At 45.7% G+C, this 26,344-nt stretch overlaps 1 protein-coding gene across 1 annotated transcript in view; it reads left to right on the forward strand.

Moving 5' to 3' along the window:
* The window catches only part of LOC135905248 (serine/threonine-protein kinase LMTK1-like), an 89,493-nt gene that overhangs the window by 19,930 nt on the left and 43,219 nt on the right, over positions 1-26,344 (forward strand). The window contains exons 6-11 of the mRNA XM_065436259.1: positions 400-631; positions 10,235-10,322; positions 12,806-12,936; positions 15,333-15,417; positions 19,331-19,449; positions 24,346-24,498. Of these exons, the coding sequence (XP_065292331.1) occupies positions 400-631; positions 10,235-10,322; positions 12,806-12,936; positions 15,333-15,417; positions 19,331-19,449; positions 24,346-24,498 (808 nt within the window). The remainder of the gene's footprint in view (positions 1-399; positions 632-10,234; positions 10,323-12,805; positions 12,937-15,332; positions 15,418-19,330; positions 19,450-24,345; positions 24,499-26,344) is intronic.

The raw sequence follows: 26,344 nt of genomic DNA on the forward strand, positions 1-26,344 counted from the left end.
TATCTGCATCAGTGAAGCAGACACAAACTTCCAGACTGCCGAGCATAGATGCCCTGCAGTGCAGCTTGCGACTGCAGCGCCATCTGTCACACCTTTGTAGGAAATCCGGGCGGCTAGCGGCCGCTCGTCTATGCAAAGAAATGCCCGCTATGGCTAAAGTGTTTCTTCTCTTCTGCATTGCTACGAGTCTGTTGGGGCACAGTACACGCCATGGAGAATCGACATTACAACATGAGTGCGTGACGGAGTCGGCTCACTGCAGGGACAGTCGTGTACGGGAGAAGCTGTAAAGATTTTTATCTGTCTGTGCTCCTTGAGTGTTGCAAACTTTGACAGCCATGAAATGCCAGCTTGCCCAGATGAACTTGTTTGGCACTTCGCTATCCTTCTGTTGTGCAGACGACCCCCAGGCCAACTTTCCCCGAGAGCGGCTGCAGTACCTGCAGGAGCTGGGTGTTGGCTGGTTTGGACAGGCCGTGCGTGGAGAGGCACAGAACCTGAACACCGGTCGGCCCAGTGACGACGACCCGGCGGTTCCGGCAACCACCACGCCGGTGGTGGTGAAGATCCTCCGCTCGGATGCGACGCCCACGGAGCACATCTGCTTTTTGCACGAGGTGCAGCACCTCAGGTGAGTCTCTGGCTGAAATCTAGGCGTGACTAATCAAGACAGACATGTTTAAAGAAAAGAAAAACAGCAATTTATGAACAGCAGTGAATCTGCTGTTATTAGCATTATCACGCTTATGACGAAACAAATGTGCCCTTTACTGATTGAGAAGCTCAAAACCTGAATGGCACGGTGAAACCTCGTTAAAACGTGGTTGGCTGGAGCTCGGAAAAAGTGTGCGCTAAATGGTAGTACTGCTTAATCGAAATAGCATGAGATCGACCACTTACCTGTCGAAAACTGAACTCGGAGAGAATGTGATGAAAGGGCAAAATCATGCAGTATTTATTCACTTCGTGCGACAAAAGTCTGTTATTTTTGTTTTATCCCGTGGCGGCCTAGCAGCGACGATAGCGGCCTGAAACTTACTGAAGCTGCGAGTCAGCTTTTCAGCCAGCCCCCTCTTCTCGGCAAACGCTTACACGGCAGATTCCTCATTGGCGTTACATATTCTCTGTGCATGAGTGCGGTAGCGCTGCAGAAGTCGCGGGGCATCTTTTAATTGCGGGGCGCTGTTCTGATTGCGACGGTTGCATTCATGAGGCTGACATACGCGCAACTTCTGCCACTGTCGGGCCTTAAGGGGGGACGTGGCTTTCGCATCGCGAAACATGTCCAAGAAATTGAATTTTTGAAAATCACATTTTCAATTTCTATTACTCGTTGTCTATCTGTTTCCAAAATATCATCACTGCAAACCATGTAGAAGTGTTCAAAAAATTTATTTTATCAGCCAAGGTGGCGAAAAATTTCATGGAAATCAAGAAAGAACAGCATTTTTCAAGCCACAAGATCTCCGGAACAGCGCAACCAAGCGCCGCCATCTTGGTCTCGTTCGAAAGCGCATTTCTCCTTCTTCAAATTTGCTGCTTCAACTACCTCTTCCATGCAGAAATGTATGGCGACGTCGCGATGCAGCTACTCGCTGAATGTGAAAATCGCATCATGATGCTCCTGGGAAGAAAAGGGAAGCAGTCGACACTGCTTGACTTCTGTAAATAAAAGTTTGTGGTTTACCAGTTCAGGTTAGCCATATCTTTGTGAATTTCACAACAACGAAATTTTCGCTTCTACGAATTTTTTCTCGTGCACCATCAATTTTGTTGTAGCGGGACTCGACTGTACATACACAAGTGTCGACTCTTCAAGCCCACATCTAGGCATTTCGCGCATCCGCACCTCGGACTGTGTGGCTAGGTACTTTGCGCTTTGGCACCCCGAACTGTGCGAATCAAAGGGCAGAGACCCAAAAAGTCACCTGTAAGCAAAGACAACAAAAACTACAATCCTGGTGCATTTTGAGAGATGTGAACTGCTCCAAAAACTTTGAGAGACATTTTCTCAAAAGCGTGTTTTGAGCATTCTGCATTGTCTGTGGAAAGGGTAGCATGGGAATGCCTGGACCAATTTTGATCCTGTTTGTGTTTATGTATTCCCTAAAGTGTGCTTGAGGGTATGACAGTCTTCAATATCTTGCTGAGGGCTTAGTTTTTATTCTGCATGCTAATTTGTAAATTACAAGTTCTGGTACAATTATAGAAAGTGATCATGATGCTCTGTGTAAAAAAAAAATACAGCAGTTAAAAAATTTTTGGAATTTGTTTTGGAACTGTGTTGGAACTGCTCTTTTGAGCAACGATTAAAACTACAGGCAGCTCCCTGGTATGTCTCATTACAGTGCCAGGCCTTCCACAAGCAGAATACATGTAACATTTTGTAACTTGAAAACTAGTCAAGGTCTTGTAATGAAACTGCATATTTCTTTATATTAGGCTGCCAAATTTCGTTGCTCTAGGTTAAAGAACAAAAAAGTTAGCTCTGATCCCCACCTCCCCCTTTAATAGCCTGTGCTGTCGCTTTCCGTGTCGTCATCATCACTGTCGTTCAGTGACACTTCAGCAACAACAGAGGCAATGATGGCGAAAAGTTGAACCTCATAGCCGATATCTCTTCCCGGTCACAGCAGAGCTGCCGAGCACCTTCTTCGCATTCGAAATTTCTGCACACCATTGTCAACGGCAGATCCCTGTCACGTGCCAGCACCGACGTGTTCGTGCCACCTTTAGTAGCCCGAACGATGTTCAATTTTTTTTTTCTATGCTGAGTGCCCAATGTTTTTTATCCGAGCATAACGCGAGTCCTAGCTTGCATTACGCGACAATGCTCTCTGGCATGGCGCTGAAATGATGTGGCTTCACACGCAAACGAACAGGGCGCTTGAAGGCCGTTGTTCCGATCTCTGAGGCTTGTTCTGCCGCGCCGTCCGATGGGGATGACACCTCGCCATGATTCGCGGTGAAAAGTGGAAACATTACGTGTTAACCGATATGAATGCATTAAGCTGTTACGGTTTATGCGGATTCAAAACGCATTACGTACAATGGCTGCTCAGTCGGGGATTTGACTGCTACTTTTAAAACGAAACTACTGTTTAAGCGCGTACAATTTAACGAGGTCTGACTGTACAGGAATGAGATGTGGGTAAAGCACAGGGTGTCTAACAGAAATGTTTTCAGGTACAGGTTGAGGTTCAGGCTCCTGTATATTTACCAGTACGGTCGAGGTTCAGCTCCGGAGCAAAAATTAAAGCTCAAACCAAATTGAATCGGTCATTGAACCGGTTCATAGGGGTTTGAAATTGAGAACACATATGTGTAAGAACGTGCTTTGCAGCCTCACTTGCGAACTTATTGAGTGCAAGATAGTTTATTTCTACCCTCACATGACGCATACAAATGTATCTCCAGTGTATCTAATATTACACAACAAAATTGAGTACACTGTGAAGTGAGGTGTGCATGCAGGCATACTGTGATTTGTTTACGATGACCGTGGTGTGCAGTGCACTGAGAACATTTAACTTCATTTAGTTGTCCCTGTAAGCTGCCTTAAATCTGCATGTATCTTGTCATTTGAGGTTGAGAGAGTATGTGAGGAACCCTGATTATACTACTTTCTTGGGACCATGCAAAAACGTACCGTCAAAACCGGACAATAGGTCGGACCGGAATATAGGTCGATCCCCCAACTAACGAATTCTAAAAATGGAAAAAAAAAAATATTTTTCAGTGGCAAAAATACCGAAAGACACCCTTACCTTGAAACAAATGCGACTCAGCTGGTTGCACAATGGTGACAGTATTTATTTAAACGCTGCTGGCATGTACACCTGGCCAAGTTTTTAAGTTTCGCGCGACCATTGACCCGCGTGCTTGTCAGCACCTTATTAACGGCGCTGAGCGGCGAAACAAACGAGATATGCGCACGTGTACACATGCGCTTACTTTCGCTATTTCGTCGCTCCGTGCCATGATGATAAGGTGCTGACAAACACACGGGTTGATGGTCGTGTGATACTGTTAAAAACTGGCCAGGTGTACAGTACACAGAAGGGCACGAGCACGAAGTGCGCAAGCGCTACTACGAATCAGAGCCACGCCTTTGATCAGAGTTGTTCGAACTAGAGTCAGATGACAAGTGCTTCTCGCTGCCCAGTCCATAGGCACGCGCGATCTCTACTGCTTTCAAACAGATGCATTCGGCAGTCACGGGTAGCGATCTTACACGCAGCTCCCGGACGAACTCGGCAACCTTTCCTTCCAGTTCTGCGGTCCGCTGCGATCCGCCCACGAAATGATGTTTTCTTTTAGTTGCTGCAAGTTGTAATACGTTGCTTTGCCTCCACCACTACCGAATGCTCTTTTCGGATACTCCAAGTTCGCGCTGTGCCGCCAGGTTGCCGTGGGCTTCCGCATAGTCAATCGCCTTTTTCTTGAAGGCAACGGTGAATTGATGTCGGCTTCCGCTGATTTTGAAACAAAATGTGAAAACGCAGCCTTTAACCAATATAACTTTGTGACAGTGGAAACGCAAAATGCCGGTGCCACAATGTCGTCACGCCGCGCTGCTCTTGATGGCGATGGCGAAGGCGGCTGTTTACTTGATCCGCCCATTGTTGCAAGACTTCTGTAGTTTTTCCGTCAATGTCCTGTATATAAGACGAGGGTCGACTTCTCGCGATGGTTTTTTGAAAAAAAGTTCGACCTATATTCCGGTTTTTACGGTATAATCCAATCAACAAAAATTACCCCTAGAGTACATGGTATTGCGCGAAAGAGTTGTGAGGAGCTCACTTTAATCTTTAGGCTAATACATTGCTTGACTCAAATGAATACTGCATTGCAGGTGCAAGTCAAGCTTTATTAGAGAGATTTAGAATACCGTGTACCATGACTCACACCCACGAGCTTGCTAAAACATTCTTTTCTCATTTACAGACTAAAAGAAATGGTCTCCAATCCATGCTGTGAAGGTGGTTGGACAGCTAAGCTGTAAACGACAACTAGCTTGATTAGCACTTGTGACGTAGGTTGAAATTATTCACGTGGCGACATTCACATGCATTTTACCTAATTACACTCTAATCTCGATAATACGAACTTGAAGGGGCCCGAAAATTTGTTCGAATTAAAGGAAGATCCAATTAAAGCAAGGTACTGTATTTACTCGCATAATGATTGCACTTCTTTTTGTCAGAAAAATTGACGCAAAATCAGGGGTGCGATCGTTACGCGGGTTCAATTTCTCGTGAAAAGAACAAAAAATTTTTTTCCGGCCCGCGTTTGCTGCGGCACACCAAACAAAAATGGCGACCGGCGGAGCAAGCCGAATGCGCCGAACGCGATTTTTTTTTTTCTTGTCGTGAGTACATTACTTGCATTGAACCAGTTTCTTCCGTATCAGTAATGAGTAATATCGTTAATATCTGCAAGTTTGCGGCAATAACTTAGCCATGTCCACTTTGAGGGGACAGAAACAAATGGGCGCGCTTACAGAAACATGTGGCCGGCATGCTGTGGAAAGTGCAGCATCTGTGTCTTCACTACTATCCTAATATGGCACATTTCCGCTAAGGGTGGGCGAATATCTTAGCTGCGTTACAAGCGTCGGCGTATGAATAGGGTACACTTTTAACGTATCAGTGTAAGCGTGGCTACTATCATTGGTGGCTACTATCGTTGCCACTCGCAATTTGTTGCGTGCCCGCAATTGCTGATGAGAAGAATCGAGAGGCACCTTTTGTGTTGTTGTTGTTGACCACAACCATTATAAAGCCTACACATAATAAAGGCAAGTTTAGTTGCAGCTTTTTTATAGTCGTGGAAGTGCGGAAAGTGATGAAAGTAATCTACTTAACAATGTTTGGTGCGTGCAGACCGCTTTATTTGTCTTGAAGAGTCGTTCGCATAGCATTCGACAGATGGTAAGTGCGATCATGATTAGCTAGACTTGGCACACGACACATCGCTGCGGCAAGTTCGGGGTGCGATCATTACACGGGAAATAAAATAAATCGAATTTTGACGACAAAATTCAGGGGTGCGATCATTACGCGAGTGCGATCATTATGCGAGTAAATATGGTAATTGAATGGAAGACTTACCTGCAGTGGCAAATGTGCACTGAGCTAACATATGAATGGGAAGTTCCACAAGATTTATTCACACATATTTACAAATTGCAGTCAGCGTCTGATTTTTCGGACTCCATAACAGCTGCGAAAACGTCCAAAAAATTGGACTGCTAGAAAAAATGAATGCATGCCTTTTACTGCTCCCAAGGGCTCAAATCATCACAGGCACATCTGAAGTAGCTCTAAAGGCCTGCCAGCACACTTATATGGTGTATCGGTGCTCATACTGTGATAGGAGACGGCAGGTGCATGCGTGTATAATTAAAGGTTGTGTATTTGGCTCATGTTAACTTGGAAAATTAAGCCTTTCCCTCTGGCTGGCTGTCGTCGCCAACCTTTGCCTTACTATACATCATCAAATGGAGGCATTTGACTCTGTGCCAGCCATCACTCATTGCATTTGCTATGAGTTTGCTTAGTTTGTGAGAGTTTGCTATGAGTTTGCTATGGATGCTTGGTCAGGAGTTCGGCTGGTCCTGCAAAAGTAACCAGTGTCATGGACATAAAAAGATCACTAAATTCACCTGACCTCTCAGCATGCCGTGAGTGTTCTTGCCGCTGCGTTTTTCATAGAATCTACCGTTAGAACCCAGTTTTGAATGGGAGAATTTGTTTTTTTTTTGCCCAACATCTATTTCATTTTCATAGCTTCAAAGTAGAAGTGGCATCATGCGGCACGAATCTGTTCAGCCACGCTAGCATCCCTAGGACATGCGTCGACTGGAACCACCTTCCTGCCTTCAGCACTCTCATCCAAGGTTCCATCAACTTAGACTTCCGTGTACAACACTTTTTAAAGTTATTTTTCAGCATGTGTTGTGCCTTATTAGGCCACTTCCCTCTATAATGCCTCTGGGCATTGAGAGTACCAGAAATGATTAAATGAATGAATGACTGAATGAATTAATGAAAATAAACTGAGCAATGCGAAAGCTGTGATCACACCCTGCCAAAACAGAGTGGTGCTGTACTCTTTGCCATGGCCATTGCTTAGAAAAGAACTGCAAGAGCATTCTTTTATTTTTCCTATGTTTTGTGCCACTTGCAAGCAGGACTTCTACAGCTGGTGCAGCCAGCCTCCTTCTGTTGTTTTTCTTCGGTGTGAGGTATCCTGACTGACTCTACTCGAGGTACCGCATTTGCAAGAATATAGCGCAACCACCAATATAATTTGAGGTATGCTGCCGGAAGAAGGGAGATGGCACCTTCTATTGTGTGAAAAAATGTTGCTATTATAACTCCAAGTAAGCATGTGTAATGGATCCACACTCGTTTAGAATAGCGCCTTCTTGGCTTACCATGAAGCGCGCGTGCATCGCGCGCTTCATGGTAAGCCAGCTCATCGCAGAACGCCCATCGCCTGTGAGATCTAGTGCTGGCGCATGTTGCGGTAGTGGGTCGGCCATTGCTCTATCCTGAAGTATTGTAACAGGCATGTGATGCGCTGCATGGGGGCAAGACATGGGCACGAGGCGGGGTGCTGGCATATTTGCATAGTGAGGCTGCGCGTATGGGCATTGCTGTTGAGGGTCGGTCCATTGGTCCTATGCTGTTGGAAAGATCGTTCTCATTGCAGCTCGATTCTTTTGCACAGTCGCCCCCGTCCCCTTTTGCTGCGATCCAAGTGCTTCCTCGCAAATCCGTGCCTCTTGCTACTGAGAGGCTGGCTTTCCTACACAGGTCAGACGTTCAATGGCTGAGTGTGTCTTAATTGCAAAATTTTAGCCTCCAGCATGAAATCATCACCAGATTCAGCTCAACACCTCACATCTTCCTAGATCAGGTAGAAACAAATGCTAAGAACTCTGTTTGCTCCCACACAGCCAGCAGTATATTCAATTTGTTTAGAATATTTATGTCCATCCGAATATTAGCAAAATTTTGGGACACTCAGTTCGAATAACTTTTGCACCGAAAACAACGAAAAGAGGTGCTTGCTTGTGCAGCATCAAACATGGAAGCTCTGCAGTGTACACGACATGCTGTACTGCGTATTAATATTGTAGTAGATAGTAGATATTCGATTCGCGAATCCAATTATTGGAATGCTCGCTATTGGATTCTGTTTCGATGAAATTCGAGTATTTGCAAACCATTACTACAAAGTGCACACTTTGGGTTTGACTGCTATCTGTGCCGGACAAAGCTGGTCCGCACCACAAAGCATCGCCAGGCTCGAACATGCAAGCGCACACTCCATCCGTCGTGCACTTGTAGTTGCACATAGCTGCTTTTGCTGCGAAGCATAAATTCCGCGCCTGTCATGGTGTTCCACGACAAGCCCCCTCACCCTAATGCCGTAGGTGGGGCATTGCCACTCTACTGCCACCGCCACTCCTTCGGAACGGAGGATGTTAATTAACTCTTTCGTTACGCGAGAAAATTGCCGTGTTTTATAGGTCTCGGGGAAAAAAACTTTTTACCACTACAATTAATATTCCAGCACACACTGCAGCATATCATACAGTGCATAATGAAATGCTCTTTCGAAAAAGATACGCTGCAAAAAAAAATTTATTAGGTAACGCATAAAAATTCTAGAAAATGACATTCTTTTCTGCCAGTTGATGAAAACAATAAAAAAAACATTGTATCTAGAAAAGCATTAATATGAAAGGAAATTCAGAATATACATTTCAAAGGTAAATAACCTAGAAATGGTGTCTGAAAAAATAAATGCTCAGTACACTGCCATTCTTTGAATACAAAAAAAGGGACTAAGACCAGAGACTGCTTTATCGCTCGTGCCGTGCGTTGAAGCAGTTCCTGGATTTTGTGAAGCATAGGTGGATTCCACACTTTTCCCACAAAATGTCTGGTTTTTGTTCAACTTTGCGGTCCTCATAACACATTTTGCAGTTCCTCCTTTACGGCATCTTCTGAGGATGTTTCGATGAGAAGTCCAAGGAATGTACTTCAACAGTTTGTTTGGAGTCATGCACCTCTTTCCAGGATAGATGGCTGTCAGTGTAGTTGGGCAACTACAGAATTATGCATACAAGCATATCTGTTTGCATTTTTGCAGATTGTCTTTGTCACCTCTGCAGTGAAGAAGACTAGAAAGAAAGCCCACGCTGTTGTAGACTGTCTTGTGTTGCTCCATAGTGCTTGGCCGAGATGTGCTATGGGTGGCCTTCTTAGTGTGAATAGAAGTTATGTTGCTGCCTGTGACAACACATCATGACGTTATGAAGTATGCACCCTGAAGATGATCGGTAGAGCTATCAGGTCATGTAAAAAGATAGGCAGACAAGCATGCACAAGGAAGGAGACCGCTCAAGGGTGTAAACAAATGTCCCCGTTGAACAGCTACGGATGTCCCAAGCTGACTCAAAACATTGTCACCATCAGAGCTTGAAACTGCTTTGCTGTCAGCTTTGTAATCTTAACTCGTGTCCTCACCACTAAATTCAAGTGCGGGTGCAGCATGGTTTTGAGTGGCAAGGTTTTGAGCAGCACGGTTTTCTAGCGACGCAGCAACACGGGACGACGCCATGGGAGCGACTTTCAATAGAAGTGACACCGGCAGCGCCCCTTGCCGGGATTTCACGAGAGAAGCGAAACCAAAACTCTTGGAAACTGGTTGAAAATGCCAGGTCCACATGTTGGACATGCGGTGGACCTTCAGAGATGCACTTTGGTAGAATAAAACAACTCGGATTTCAAAATAAAGGTCACTAGTGAACATCTGGTGGACAGCAAAGCCGGCGATATAATTTAATTCTTGACTTGCTGGGAGCATGTCGGCATCAAGATTTTCAGTTTGCTATGGGCAATACCTAATCTCTGAGGTCATTTTGAGGAGTCGTGCTGGTTCTCAGCATCTTCACTTATAGGTCATTGCCAGTGAGCAGTGGTGATGGTGTGTGTGTATGTTTTTTCAGTTTCAGTATGAAAATTGTTTGCTAGCTTTTCGTGATGCATTCACTCACATTTCAAACGTAAAATTTTCCACAAAGGCTGCTGTATGCTTATGCTATCTCAAACTAAGAATTTAATGTAAAAAGTTTTCTTGCAAGTGTCATTTTAAGTAAAATATGATTGGCAGTGAGCCCTTTAATTAATCTTTTTTTTCTGTCGAAAATGTGCAGGCTTCTGCGGCACCCACATCTTCTTCAGCTGCTTGGTCGCTGCCTCGAGTCAGACCCATTCTTACTCATCCTGGAGGACTCAGTCATGGTAATTCACACCTTTTGCACATAATGTTCATTGCATTCAAACATCACCCTACAAGAGCTGGAGTGCTTCGTGCGAATGTGCGTGTAACAGAACTGTCGGTAATAAGACTCTTGCACATTATTGCAGAAGAGGTGCTGATGTAGCTACTAAGTTCAGCTAGACCGATAGATTGAGTTTCCAGAATTGTAAATGTGTTAGTGCTATTAGAAAGGCTTTGGTCTTCGTACACCAGCAGCTAAGCAATATATTAGACAGGCCGTGATAACATCTTGAAATTGCGGCACTAGCTGTGTGGGGTGTTGTAGATTTAACCCTTTGAGGGTCCAATTATTTTGAAGAAAACTTTCCCAGGTGGTCAAATTACATTATTGCGGATCTTGAACGTACAAGATGTATAAAGTCGAAAATAAATGGTAAAAAAAAAATTAGGAACAGTATTTTGGTGTCGGCATCACTCAGAACTGCAAAATGTTCAATAGTATTTCAGAGTGTGGTACTCCTTGGAACACAAGTCTCCGCACAGCCGCAGAGAGCGAGAATACCTCATGAGCGGCGGTGATAAACGTGCTAAGAGCAGTGCCAATCAAGATAGAAATCAACTTCCGCCGCCCCTGCGATAGCGTGCCGACAAAGATAAAAATCACGTTTCGTGCACCTCCGTTGCGGCGGAACCGAAACCGCGAAAGCGCGTTGCCGCTGAGAGCGAGAATACCTCGCGAGTGGGGGTTATAAACAAGTTAAGAGCAGCGCCAATCAAGATAGAAATCAACTTCCACCGCATCTGCAAGAGAGTGCCGACAAAGAGAAAAATAACGTTTCGCGGGCCTCCGCTGCGATCACGCGGCGAAACCGAAACCGCAAAAGGGGTGTTGCCGCAGTCTGCGCAACATGCTGAAGCTAGAAGTCAGTTCTGTTTATCTCCCCAAGAAGGTAGCGCCAATTTCAAACGCCTCTTGTAAGTCCTAAGAGGTGGCAGCACCTCCCAGTGAGCGTGCATCGTCATTATGGCGCGAAATTTCAAACGGAGGATCGTAACCGTATCGTACGGCGAAGACTTTGCAGGACAGAAAACCGCCGCCGTACATGTACGGCGAAAACTGTCAAAGGGTTAACAGAGTCTGCTTGGCACTGATTATGTTTTTGCTAGGGATGTGCAACTAGTGAAATGTAATCGAATTTCATTATTTAAAAGAAAATAAGTCTTTCAAATTGCACATTTGGAATTTCTAAACAAAGGGTAATACTATAAGGGTTGCATAGACTCCGTTTGCAGCAGAAGGCTGATTTACATTATTTGACACCACTAATGCCAACAATGTGAAGTGAAAAGTGAACTGAACTAGTACAGTTGACTTCTGTTTATTTGACCAGGATAGGACCGATGAAATGGATGAAAGCATCCTCCGGGTTGAATTAAATAAGATGCATAAAAAATGGCAAATCTCACTGTCGATTAATTTCGCAGCATTTGCCAGTCTAACACGCCCCCGAATCAGATTTGCACCCACTTTCTATGTGTTCGAAGTAGAAAACTAACACAGAAAATGCATTAAAGCTCCTGAAAAAAGTAGACACCTGATTTTTAGCCGGAAAATTGTTGCAAAATGTTGGCCAGTTTCCTGAAGTCGGCATTGCTGCACGGTTTTTCATGCCAGTTTCACTGCAGTACACTTGTGTTATGCAGTAAACCATACAAATGCTGTGGAGGTCGTTTTGGTTTCGTATCTGATTGCACCGTGTAGGTGACTTTCGGCCCAATTTTCCTGGGAAAAAAATATTTAGAAGGCAGGTGCTAGAATCGGGTAAATGCAATAATGAAGACATTGTGAGCTACGGTTATTGCTTGACAGGTTGAAAAGATGCATTTTGATGGGAGATGACATGTATACAATGCATTCACTGTCCCCTAAGCTCCGATAAGACAAACACTGCACCACTAAAGGGGTCACCATAGCGGTGAGGCACGTGTCTGCTGAATGTCCAATTTCGAATTATCCGCAAAGGCCAATTTGAGGATCGAAATAACCAAAGTTTGGGCCCATAGAAATGCATGAGTGCCGGGCAGGACCCTGGGTCAGGCTCGACGTGACCAAAATATTGAATTAACCAGTGAACCAGTGTCAAATTAATGGAGGTCTACTGTATTCGAGAACTTCAAGTATAAAAAGAATCTCAAATCAAATAACAGTCTATTCGATTCCTATTAGAAATTTAAAATAGTTGCATGCCTCTAAAAAAATGTATTGAATTGCATTAGAAAGCAATCGTGATTTGGTTTGATGAGTTTTGCAGACATTTCCTGTGTGAAAAACTAGCCCGGAAATGCGAGAATATTATGCAATCTACAGTGTGATACGGGCACTTGTCTGTCTTCACTTGGGCATGAAATTAAAGAATGCAAGCTCGATTCAATGCATCTTTCTCTGCTGTACTTAAGAGTGACCTTCCAGTCTACGTTGACCGTCCCTCCTCCACGTGCGCAGGACCTGAAGGCATTCCTCCTGAGCAAGCGCCCTGAGGCGGAGCCCTTCCTGCAGGGTCCGATTCCCTTGCAGGCGGCCTGTGCCATCGCCTCTGCCCTGGACCACATGCACAGGCACAGCTTCGTCCACGTGTGAGTGACCCTTCGGCGATGCGTGCGGGCTTGCACCCGCGGCGCTTTTTGAACTGGGTGGCCGTGGTGATGTATTGTGGCTACAGGCGGGTGTTTACATGTGCTATTTCAGCCTTGCTCATACTCTGTTGCCTGTGAGATCTCACGCTTAGGTTGTGTCTGTGAACAGTTAACGGTAAAGTCAAACCTTGTTATGATGAACTCGGATCCAGTGCTATAACCCTTCGTTATAGCTGTTATTTGTTATGAGCATAATATAATTGCTACATGATGGTAATGCCAAAACACATTTTAGATTGTCATCATTATACCCATGTTCATTATATTGAGGTTCGACTGTACTGCATTATTTATTATCAGGCTGCATGTATGTGCCTGTGTACCATTGCGGACAAGTTAATGGAGTATGAAAAAGATAGGGCTAGCTAGAGTATTCTATCATTTTCACTTCTGTCTGTGATATGTATGCCTTTGTTGTCATTTGTATGATCCTTATTGTCTACTGTATTGCCACTTGCTGGTGCTAGTGCAGGTACAGAAACAAAAGATGAAGAGAAGAGTCACATTGTCATCCTCATGCGTCTTTCGTTCTGTCAGTACAGAATTACTTGTTCTGGCCTCTGAAATACACACACAAGCACCACTGCTCTCATAGTTTGTGTGGAATGCAAAACCTCGCAGTAATTGCCCAGTACTGTTGTCGCATGATAGCCCAGTGCTTTAGCATGCCCAACATTGCTGCAGTGACTTGGGTGCAAATTCCAGGGCTACCACTTGGGGACAATGGGGACAAAGTTTTAATTTTCTTCACCCTAAGGGCGATGGTGAAGCTGCGGATGATAAGGTGACCTGACGACGACAAAAGCACAGTATAAGTTAAAGGATGTGACGGAAAGAGTAGTGTTCACATCTGGGACAGTATTCTTGAGCAGTCACTTTCGGAGATACTTTCACGTTCACAAGATTTTGCGGGTCTAGTTGAACCCACCAGCGTTCCTCGCGCAATGCTAAGACAGTGTTCTTGGTATTGTGCCAGGAATGGTGTCGCTTGTAGGTGCCGATGTGCAAAAATCTTGCGAAAGGAAAAGTATCTTTGTCCTGTCCGAAATTGTATTGAAATTTATGGAATACCAGGTTACCAAAGACATTTGCGTGAGTGGCTTTATTGGTGGTGCCATCTTCCAGCACAGAGTTCAAACATTGCGTATACTGTGCTATAATTGTGGTGACCAACCATATTATAGTTAGCTGCTGGTGCAAAGAGTTGGCAGCGATGTAATCGTTAACATTTTTTCTTTTTTATGTTTACTTTCAACGAGAACAGCCACATAACAAGATAATTTCTTGGACAAAGCCTCTCGAGACGATGCTACCCGCATTGTTACTGCTGTCTGGGACTCCGCAACCCTGTATTCCATACATGGTAGTACGTGTACGCACAAGCGAAAACTCTGTTGGTAAAGCTTTTGCTCCTAGTTGTGGCTTTACAGTTGCCTTTCTCTAATGGAGAGAAGTCATTTGTATTTCGCTTATCACTGTAGCATGCAGTATTCTCGTCATGACCAGTGCTAATTGCCATGGTTGTAAAACGTTTTGTGGGTTTGTGGCGGGTACACACAGTGGCGGCTTGGCTGCTGTGATGTTCTACTGGTGCGCATAAACGGTTACATATAGATGCAGATTGTGAATGCAAGAACACCAAAGTACACAGATTTATGCCCACATTAAAGAACCTCACTTGGTCGATAGTTGCTCTACATTATTCATATCTGTAATGAAAAAAAAAAGCCCTCTTAGAAAAAAAAATGGCATCGCAGCTGTTGCCTTGCTGTCTTCTCATAAGCTAGCCAGCTTTGGCTTTGTTGAGATTATAGCACTCTGTGAGCACTTCATGTACCACATTGAACAGTGGTGCAAACCATTACCTAGTAAGTGCAATGCTTCACACATTCGAACAGATTTCTTGAGGTGGTGGAGCTTCTCTAGTGTAAGGTTGTTGTACACTTCACAGAACAATATTGTACTGTTTCGAGAGATCCGTGCCTGTCAAGAGATCTTCATTGTTACACATTCGTGAGCATTTGTATGGCCAGTGTGTTGTGGCTACTTTTTCAGCTAGAAAATTGGCTTGAATCTTCCTCCAGATCCACGCTTGAGCCAAAGGCTATGCCGAAACTTACATTGTGGCTGAATATGAAACTGCTTTCACGTGCGTGCCATAAACAAGCCGACTTCAGAGATTGGTTGAATCTGCACATGGATTGTCCACCACTATACTTCAATTTAGTAAACTCCTTACCAAAAAAAAGTCTTTATATATTGCAACACATGGTCGGTCTGGAGCCCTCCACTATCGGGTGTTAAACCCTGTCTACTCATGGTGATCTGTGGTGCAGTGACCTGGCAGCCCGCAGCTGTGTCATTGATCGGAACCAGGTCGTCAAGGTCGGTGACTATGGCACTTCCCTGCAAGCTTACAAGGTGGGTGTTGGGCATACTGCCACAGAACGATGAAGCACTTGCATGGTGAGCAAAAAGAAAAAGTGCACTAAGTTAATCTTTTGTATATTGTTTTGGCTGTTTACGTAGGTGCACTGTAAAGGGCTATGGCCACACTGTGCGCATGTCCTTGGTAATTCTTTCGTATTACTAACTGTATAGTATAATGTTGCGCTGCAAATGTGGCACAAACACGGATACTTACTCAAAAAACGAGAAATAAAAAAGGACTTTGTACACTAACAACTGTTTATACGGTTGTTTACGCTCGTCATTCATATAGACTAAAAGCTCTTAATTCACAACTCGTTAATTCGAAATTTCAGATAATCTAAAGTAGTTGCTGCGGTCCGTCGAACAGTGTATTGAAAGCGATATGTAACACATCTCGCTAATTCACTGAAATCCCCACCGCCACCCATAATTCGAACTCTGCGCCATCGTGGTGTTCTACATCTAGTACGGGGAGAGTGCTAGTGCATTGGAGCATGTTCGCAACGCTGGCGTCGCTGCGTGGGCTGTGAAACTTAGCTTTTTCCATCTGTGGCCCTTTGTTTAGGCCTGACTGGAGAGACGTTAGACGTTAGCACCAGTGTAATGTAGTGTATGTGCACGCGTGCTCATGCCACGTCGGACTATATCCGCGCCTTAACGGAGCAATTTTTTTATGACTTTCATTAGTTCAAATTTTATATCATTCTAGTTTTTGTAGCGCTCTCGCGGAATTGAAATTAACAAGCTTTTGCTGTATACATTTCACAGATAGTAAAACATCATGTGTGCAGAGATGCAGCTAAAAAATGTGATGGAACAGTTATAAGCACAAAACAACATGCATAACGCACGTTTCATGTCTGGCACTTATAAAGCACTTCTGAATGTCTACTTCTGGGCAAATTCCATCTGGCAAACACAATGCCAAGTGCTGTGGTGCCATCTGGTGTATAGAAACCAACGCACTTTTGCTGCAATGGCAGCTTCCTTTGTTGAGCCTGGTGGTGTCAAAACAGATTGCTTATCCTGATAACGACAACAAAATGTCACGAATACTTTTTCCTCAAGAAGAGATGCGACAAAGCGAAAGCTGATTTTTACCGTTTCTTTTGCTGTCTCGATGGTGAACAGACAGCCTCAGAATTGTTGTATTGTGGCACCGGCTGTGCTAAACATGCAGATCTTGCAGTGCTAATCTGAAAGTTAGCGTCTATACTCAACCCACCAACTCTTAGTGTTCTGTGCATACTTTGGACCTGCTATCTTGTAGCGTATGCAATGGCTTTGAGTTTGCTATACTATAACTGTCTAGTATTCCTCCGACCTGTTGGGCATATTCTTAGTCTTGTCAGTGTTATTGCAGCTAGAATAGAATGGCCCTGTGGCACTTTGTGAACACGGTCAACAGTTTTATGTAACTTAAAAGTCGAACTTAATTGTATTCCTTGTATGGAACTTTAATTACAGTTGAACCTGGTTATATCGAACTCGCAAAAAACTCCTATCAGTTCGATATAAAGCATAATTCGATATAAGCCTACTAAATAATTAAATGTCATAAAGCAGATACCATTTATAAGATCACCTTATTGATGAAACTAACTTAGTTTCGCATGAAATAGTCCTGCATTTTCTTCTGCTTGGGCAATTTCGCTGCCTGTGACGCACACACTTCCCCACATTGTCAAAAGGAGTCTGAGCAGCTGAGGCCACAACCTTCCACATTCGCGCAGAAGCACTGGACTAGTGAGTGCACCAATCACTTCTAAGTATGTGGGCAAAGGACCGTTGTTGCTTTCCTCATTGTGCCCACTTTCATTTGTGCTCGGTACGATGTTGGCGATGTAGTCTTCGTTTTCGGGCTCTCCCGTGGTCGTGACACCATCATCTGCACTCGCAATCTCCTCCACCGTTGATTCGTCAACAGCTTTTGGAAATTCTGACAGCTCGCTCCAAACTTCGGCAACACCGGCAATGGCTTCTTCGTATTCATCAGAATTTACACTCTTTACTGAGCACGGGGAAGCCGGCACGTATGGAGAACCACTTGTACACGGCCGTGCGTACACGTCGGGCGCCACGGGCACCAGGTCGCGAGTTTGGCTGCTTTAGCCTTAATTGTGCCAAGAGTGCTCCTCGGAATCTTGCATGCTGCAGGGACATCCGACTTCTCCTCACGTTCGACCCGATTTACGATTTAGAGCTTCACGGCAAAAGGCGAATTCTGCTGCTTCGTCACGGCAACACTGCGGGACAAGGCCCACAAGGTGTAAACACAATGAACTATAGAAGCAGCGACACAATTCGCACTTTCGCCATGTTGCACGACGAGAGCACAAGAGCCTCTGATTGGCTGTCTGAGCAAGTGCTGCGGGCGGGCCAGGATCATTTTTTGCCGGGGGGTGTCGACAGCTCGCCCAAGCAGCCAGAGGCAGCGCGGTCACCGTAGGGAGAGCAGTTAAGCCTGTTTCACATGCGAGCGATTGAGCGAATGGAGCGAACAGCGGCGTGGCGCTGCGAAGCTTTTCGCGAGGTTTCGTTTCACATGCATTGCCGCCGCGCGTTTTCCGCCGCTGCGAATACCAATGTTGCTGGCAAAAAACACGACTTTCAGCCAGTTTCGGTAGTTTGCGACTACCAATATAAGCGTCACTTTGTCCCTGATTCTCAAATTTTTATTTTATGAATACATATCCTGCGCTTTAAGTATCTAAATCATGCTTACTTTTTATAATTTGTGTTGTTTTTGTAAAGAGATGCGCATATGCGGCGCACAAACTCGCGAGCGGCTCGGTACGCTGCCATAACAGACGCCAGCGTGTTAACCATGGTGTCAACAGAGATGGATTTATGTGCTCCACATGAGGATTCTACACAAATCTTCTTCTGCTCGCCTTTAAAAAAAAAAAAGGCTTTCCGGGTTCCACGGCGCTGGTGGGTGAAACCTATCTGGGAGAATCGGAAGGAGGAATCCGAGTTGCACACCGCGGTGGGTTGTGTTTGCACAGAAATAGTACTTTACTGTGCAAAATTTTTGTGCAGATGCCGCTGCTCCTGAACACCGACACCGAGTGTATTCAGGAGTAATATAAGATGTTGGCAGAAAAGTTTGAGGTGCTCCATGACCTGGTTGAAGGGCCGCTCACGATGCCCTTCGTTGTGCGGGAACCTATACCGTCACGCGCAAGACTTGCAATGACTGAGGTACTAGGCAGTTCGCCGCCTTTTATTGATAAATTGCTTATCTGAGTGCGCCAGCTTTACTTCTTTGCTTCGTTCCTTGTACATGGCATCGGGGATGCAAATTCAAGATGTCGCCCTGGCCTTCAGAGTGGGAATCTCCACAGCTGATAGTAGCAAGTAAATAAACATCGCCCTATGCGCAGGCTTTCCCGCAATAGTCCTCCACTGGTCACGTGGCGAGACGGGCCGTTCGGAAACGGTGCTGCCGCTCTGCCGCCGCGATCCAACTTGTCCGAACCTCGCCGCTCCCGCCGCTAGTGCCGCCACCGCCGCTCGAAACAGATTTTTGCGGCGCGGTGGCAGGATTCGCGAGCATTTTCGCTTGCATGTGAAACAGGCTTTAGATTGAGCAGTGCCACCGGGTTTCCCCGCTACCTCGAGGGAAAGGCAACTTCTGAGGGCACTTTTCCGCCGCTTGACGTTCTATATGTTTGGAGTCGCTGCTAATTTTGTTCGATGTAAGCGTAATTATTGCTGTATATACTCATTGTAACTATACTGTGACGAGAAATTGTTCGATATATAGAATAATTCAATGTAAACGGGTTCAGTATAGTCAGGTTCGACTGTACACTGTGAAAACTGTCCCGTTTGGTCTCGGTCACTCACCTGTGACTCTAAGAAACCAGTTGCATGCGTTACCATGTGCCTCTTGCAGGAGGACTACCACCTGGTGGGTGAGGTCGCTGTGCCGCTGCGGTGGACTGCCCCGGAATCCCTGCACTGCACCGACCTGGCCCTGGAGGCCCGGGAACTCAGCAAAGAGGCCAACGTCTGGTCAGTGGCCGCTGTCTCTGCTAGTCGTCTTAACCTCCCCTTGCATGCAATCTTTAGAAAACTGCATATTTGGCTTGTATGTTACCAACTACTTTTTCTGTATTTATCAGTGCCTGATTCAGCACGAAACTATTGTAGAACCTCGTTCATATGATCCCGTTACGTAAGATTTGCTGGCGCCAACATTCGCTATTGAGAACAAAAAATGATCGAGTGAAGTTAGCTTATCTTTTACCGGTTCATATGTTCCCAGAAAACACGCTCTCTTCGGCACCAGCGTTCAGTACATCGGCAAACTGTGATCGTGTGATGCGTTTTCTGGCTGCTAGATCCCGTGCAAACAAGAAAAGGAGCGAGGCACGTTTGATGGAGAACAGTAGCCGCCGCAGCTTCAGCACAATACTCGCAGGCATGTCCCACATGGAAATGCCGGCATGCATTCAGTTCAGGCGCCAGCAAGTCTCATCCCAGTTCGCCACATGCTGCATTCCTAGTTATCACTGCCAACCCTATTGCGATATGCATCTTCAGCTATATGTCTACAGTGCTTGGGGTGTAGTGCCGTTGGATGCGTGCTGCATGCTTTTAGTTGGCAAGAAGTGATGTCGGTAGGCGATAGTAGGCGATGGGAGAGTCATGTTTCGCTGCGGTGGCATCCGGCATTGCGCACCAGCTCGATTTCGTTTCGGTTTCCCTTTGCTGTCTTAAAACACTGAGCAGTAGGAAATTATACTTGTGTCGTGCCGCCAAAGCCCCACCAACTCAACACGTGTCGGCATCTTGTCCCGTGCCGTCTAGATTCGCGCAACGCTTCACATTATGTAGACGTCAACTACAGTTGCGTCTGTCAGATTTTTTCATTACTTCGGATTGTACATTTTCCTGATTAGTAAATGTTTTCTTGCATTTATTCCCGAAACATATAAATGAGGTTCTACTGTACTTCAAATCAAATATACAACAAGCTGTGGCAGTGGCGAGCAAGTGCTGGAGCAACCCGAACTTTGAGTGAGCGTCGTTCTCGCGCTGTCCAACCAACTGGTGCCAGCGTGGTTTTGTTTTGAGTCGTGAATTCCTGCTTTTTTTGCCACCCTTGGTGGCAGCGACGGCAGCTTCATAGACGCACAATTCGGTTGTGATTGGGGAGCTTGCTGGCACTTATAAAATTTTTTGTGTCTCAGGTGCAAAGCTACGATTGCGCAAATCACGCGCTCCTCGAGCAAGCAAGGGAGCACGTGGGTGCTATTTGCTGTGGAGCACGATGATGCAGTGGTCTTCTCCAGCGGTTGCCCTGCGTGTAGTCTGCCGTGGCTGCTTGCATGCTTCGTTGCTGCCCGTCGTCATGTGCTCTGCTCCACTTTTCACTGACTGCGATTGTTCGGCACACTTTCCCGAGTCTTTGCAACTTCTACGATCACTTGCCGTGCCTTCTACGTGGATAGTTTCATGTAGTCTGCCCAATTGTTGCTTGATCATAGATGATGTGTGGCATGAAGCTGTACGCGTTTAGTCAATGGATCGGGATACGGAAGTGTTCCACAAAGTTTGTCAGCATGGCAAAGCAGGCTGCCAACAATGATTACATTGACCCTTCTGGCGGCATAGCTTTTGTACTAACAGTACAAAATAATGATTGCATCGAGAATGTATCGTTGCATGGGTGCCTGGTGCCTGAGTGCATCAACCTCGGCAATCGCGTCTTTTGCATCGACTAGGCCAGAAAATAAAGCCAGAAGAAGCAGCAAGGGAAAAGCGTGAACAGACACCTCTAGCTATTCTGCGAGCTCATTTTAAGCCAAGAAATGTGCATGCAACTTTCAAGGGCCGTTTTACCGAATTGAACTTTTGCTTGGTCTCATTATTTAAAGCAGTGATATCTTAGGGACCATATATTTCATCTCCATTACTTTTTTATTCTGTGATACTGTACTTCAATAATTTTCTGAGGGCAAGACGGGCCTTTTTTTTTCAGATATAGTTAAGCCTCGAATTAACCGACTTAGGTATTACGAAATTAAGGAAGTAAGCTTTTTATAACTTCTAGTCTATAGAACGCGATGTATTTAGAACCTCAATTTAACAGTGTGCTTATGCAGTCTACTTTCATTAGTTCGACCCTGACGGGACCGTCGAAATTGATACGAGTTATCTGGCAGGTGCTTCATATTCGTATGTTTTGGCATATAAAAACCGCAAAACATAGTTTTGAAATTCTTTTACTTGTGTTCATCCCATTATTAATCTGTTTCATGCTAAGAGTAAGCACTTAGATTGGAAGCAGGTAAAATGATATACAGTGTAGACTGCTGATAACGTAAGTCGTGGGAGTTGTAAAAATACGCGCTATGAGCAGTACCGCGTTATAACCAAAGCATGCTTTTTTTGTCTTTTGCCTAAGCCAAACGGACCGCCCACCTTTCCAACACAATTTATTACATGTCACTCATACACACATGCACCACAATTGCAACACAGCACAGAAAATAAGTTCTCCTGACAAGTGTGGCATCAGCAGAAGAATGCTGTTATTTTCACCTGGAGATTTTTTTTAACGGCGCTTCGAACAATTTCGTCCTCTACAAGGCTTAAGCACTGAAGCGCTTTCTCACTCAAACTGTTCTTCGCGTAGTACATCTTCACTTTGCTGAGGTATTTCAAAGCGTCTTGCACGGGACATCTGGGTCTGAAGCCGGGTCCACATCGTCGTCCGACTCGTCTTCGGTTGCAAGCTCTGCGCTACCATGCACCGCTGCGATGATCACATCATTCGTGCTCACTTCCTCGCAGACAGGAAGGTCTTACTCACCGGCATAGACATATTCTTAAAAGGTGTCTGTGGCGGAAACAAACTTGCTTTCAACAAGGCTGGACCACACATTGGCTTTGACTGTCTCATCGGCAACATTGTTGCTCGGCTCATTGGTGTCAAGAGCCTCTGCAGTGCGCACGAAGCCTGCTTTGTTGAAGCGCTTGCTTATTGGAGTGGCTTTTACCTGCCGCCACGAAGCGGCAACCATATCGATTGCGCCCCTTCAATCCACTTTAAGAGGCTGCTGCTGCTGCTTCATGCCCAGCAAAACTCTTTCGCAGATGCGTTTTTTGTCAAAGTGACTTTACGGTTGCAATGGCACCCAGGTCGAGTGGCTGGCATATTGCAGTTGTGTTGGCAGGCAGAAAGTTTAACTTCACTGCAGTCAACTTTCGCTTGATGTTGTGGGCTGTGAAATTGTCGAGAATGAGCATGACCTGTCGCTTCTATGCCACCATATCTTCATCGAACTTGCAAAGCCAGCTTGTGAACATGTCTTGCGTCATCCACGCCTTTTTGTTGGATTTGTATGTCACTGGCGGACACTCGCTTTTTAAAGCAACGTGGCCTCGCTGATTTTCGAATAACAAACAGGTGGCGCTTGTCGCTTCCATCCATGTTAGCTTGGAACAACACAGTTATGCGCTCTTTTGAGGCTTTGCGGCCAGAGCAGGCTTTGGCTCTCAGCGCCAGAGTGCGGTTGGGTAGAAGGTTATAAAATACGCCAGCTTCGTCGGCATTGTATACGTCTCTGTCCATATACGTCGACAGCATGGTTTCCAAATTTAAGCGAAGCCAGACTTCGATGGACTAGTCGTTGACATCACCGCTTTCACCGCCCACCACTTTGCAGCTGATGCCATGGCAATCCTTGAATTGCTGGATCCATTCATTAAGTGGGTTGAAGTCATCGTGGCCTAAAAGAGCACCAAGGGACTTGGCTTTTTGTTGGAGCATGGGGCCACTCACTGGTATGCTGTGAGCCCTAACTTCACGGAACCATCTGAAGAGCGCTGCGTCTACGTTTCATACTTCGACATATGTGTTCTCTTCCGTGACAGGGAAGACGAATCTTGCCGCAGTTGCTGCCACAGTTTGTCTTTGTTCTTGTATATAGTCGACACGGTTGTGTCGGAAACGCCATATTTGGCCGCCACTGACGCCTTCTTCAGCCCACTTTCTATGTCCCTTATAACGCATTCCTTCGTCTCCAGCGATAAGGCATGCCTCTTACTCACACCACTTGAAGACTGCACCGATTCCATGGTGACAAAAGCCTGACAACACACGTGCACAGAGGACAACTATGACACGACGAGATCATGACGTGCACATACCAAATGCAACAAAGAGACTGAAAAAACAACAACAAAGGAGTGCAATGTCGCCGCTATCGCTTCTACTCCACGCAGCGCACACACTGATTAGACGCTGCTGTAGTGATGGAAACACTCGCCCTCCTTCCTCTAAAGTCTCCTGCCCTTCTCCTCCTCTTTGTTTCGCTTTTCGCCGCTGGTCTCCACGCGTGCGTCCATGCTTCCCTTTCTCCATGTTCGCGCACCCGGCAACCGTGCACGCCGTGCTCAATGCCTCCGAGAAAAGGCCGTGCTCCGTGCACCGATTTCATGGTCGTGCGCTAAGGAACCGCGCTATAACCGGTACTCTGCTTCGCACGCCTATGCAATAAACGGTCTGCCTATACATTGAGTTCTATGGGAGATATATCGGTGGTAAAAAAAACGCGCTATAACCGGTCCCGCGCAGAAGCGGTTACATTATAAATGGCCTGCACTGTAGTAAGTTTTGAGTCAGAAGTATAATATTCTCTTAGATAAATTTAGCATAGTTTTGAGTAGTTTTTGAGATGAGAAGACAAAAGAAAGCTGTGTTTAAGAACTAGCTGAACTACTGCTTTCCATCGCCACACTTATTCGGGGGAAATCATTCGCCCTGTACTTACTTCTGACTGAATAATCTGCGGTACTGCTCAGGCTGGTTCCCTCGGAGTAGTGTATGCACCGAATGGTGTCCCCGTGCACTGCTCTGATTTTTCAGACTCCCCAATGCTGGTGCACTCCCTTTTGCAGGAGCTTTGGCGTGCTGCTCTGGGAACTGCTGTCGCTGGGAGCCCTGCCATACGAGGGCCTGACGGATGACGAGGTGCTGCGGAGGGTGGTGGTGCAGCGCAACCTGGTGCCCGCCAGGCCCACCACGCCAGCTGGCCGGCACACCGACCGCCTGTGAGCCTCCTCTATTTACACTTGTGCACCTTAGTCGCTGATGGCGACTGGAAGAGACATCCTTCATGCATTCATCACTGGTTAAGGAGGATCAGGGGTTTGCAGCCCTGGGCCCCAAACCAACTCCCCCCCATAACGGGCTGTAACCCCAGGTTCGTCAATTTGGTGATAATGTGGTCATTAATTAATTAATTAATTAATTAATTAATTAATTAATTAATTAATTAATTAATTAATTAATTAATTCAATCATATGACAATTTATACCTGCCAACTCTATTTGTGCAGGAGACTGCTAAAATTTCGTATTGCTTGTTGGTGGGTTAGTTGGTTGTCAGTTTGTGCTCTTATTTGTTCCCGAAATCCAACCAATCCTTCCTTAAGCCATTGCGAAACGCTTGCCACGAATACCCGAAATTACGCGTACAGGTTAGATTCACAACTTGTTGAAACGGTGTTAAGTTCAGGTTGTCTACCAACCGGGAGTTCTCAGGGATCTTGAATAGTCTAGAAATACTTAGGGAAAGCGCTGAGAATTTGTGCTTTTATCAGACAAATTTAGTTGTAATTTCATTGAAAAGGAATGAAAGTTGTGGTAATGCTGACTCGAGTAACGTAGAGGGGTTGTAATGAATTGTCTTTGACGCCGTGTCGTCGGCTGGAGGAGTTGCCAGTGTACAGTCAATGACCGACTTTCCAAATGCCCGATAATTCGGATGGCTTGGTGGCACCGCCATGTACCCTATTGGCCGCGAGACCGACCTATAGGTGGCAGCACCGTCGCCCCGTTAGTGTAGATGCGTCGCCCGTGCGGTGTGTGGAAGTGTAGGGAGCTACTATTTTCATTTCGCGATTCTGTGCTCCGTGCCCGCAGAAAACGCTTCATTTGCCATCGTGAGATTTTGTTCGGTTCCGCAATGCAGCACATATTGCGCAGAGCCAGGGATAAGCTTTCACTACTATCCCGTTGACGCGGCACGTCGCCGAGAATGGCTCGTCAGGCTTCGGAACGTCAAGGCGCCTTCCAAGTATGCGATGGTGTGCAGTAAGCACTTCGGCGATGGTGCGTTCAAGGGTTCGCTGACGAAAAAGGATGGCGAGTAGTCCAATATGATATCACGTTTGGGAATCCTAATCGGCAATCTGGGCATTAATGCTTGCTGCATGCGTAGTTGCTGTGTGGTTGCTGTGCGTGTGAAGATCGTTGCAGTCCGCGAAAGTTCGTGTCGGCGTGGCCTGGGATGCCAGTAATGAGTTGCCTGTGCTTTTATATACCTCCGCAAGTAAATTAACCGTGTGTCCACGCATGCAATTTATTTTATAAACTTCATGCGCCGCCTGCGCAGTGAATTCAAGGTTCGCGCTCAGCTACGAGTCCGTTTAAACGACCGTCACCGAGCGTGACTAGTTGTCACGTTTTCCGTTGTCTTTCCTCAGCCACGGGAACTGTTCTCTGTGTTCAGAAGTGTAAATACGAGCACCGAAACACGGCAAATGTGTACGCATGATCTCGTACAGATTAAACAGTGTCGTTTCGCGAGCCAACAGCGGATGGTCCATTAGGCGATGAACGAACATGCGCGAGCGAATTTATTGCTACTGCTCATATTGATATATTATTTTCTCTCTTTTATAGGGGGGCGGAAAAAATTGAAGCCCGCTGCACTGCATTTAAGCACCACTGCAAATTCAAGTGCCTGCATGCGAAAGTAATAAAGGGATCTAATGATTATGATACAACATAAATTATACGTTGCATGCTTTATTTGAGCTCCGTGTAACGGTTGCAACTGGTTATAAAGCGACTCGAAAACATTTTACAATGGTAGTAGCACTCTGAAACTAA

Source organism: Dermacentor albipictus, chromosome 8 (assembly GCF_038994185.2).
Source record: "Dermacentor albipictus isolate Rhodes 1998 colony chromosome 8, USDA_Dalb.pri_finalv2, whole genome shotgun sequence".
NCBI lineage: Eukaryota > Metazoa > Arthropoda > Arachnida > Ixodida > Ixodidae > Dermacentor > Dermacentor albipictus.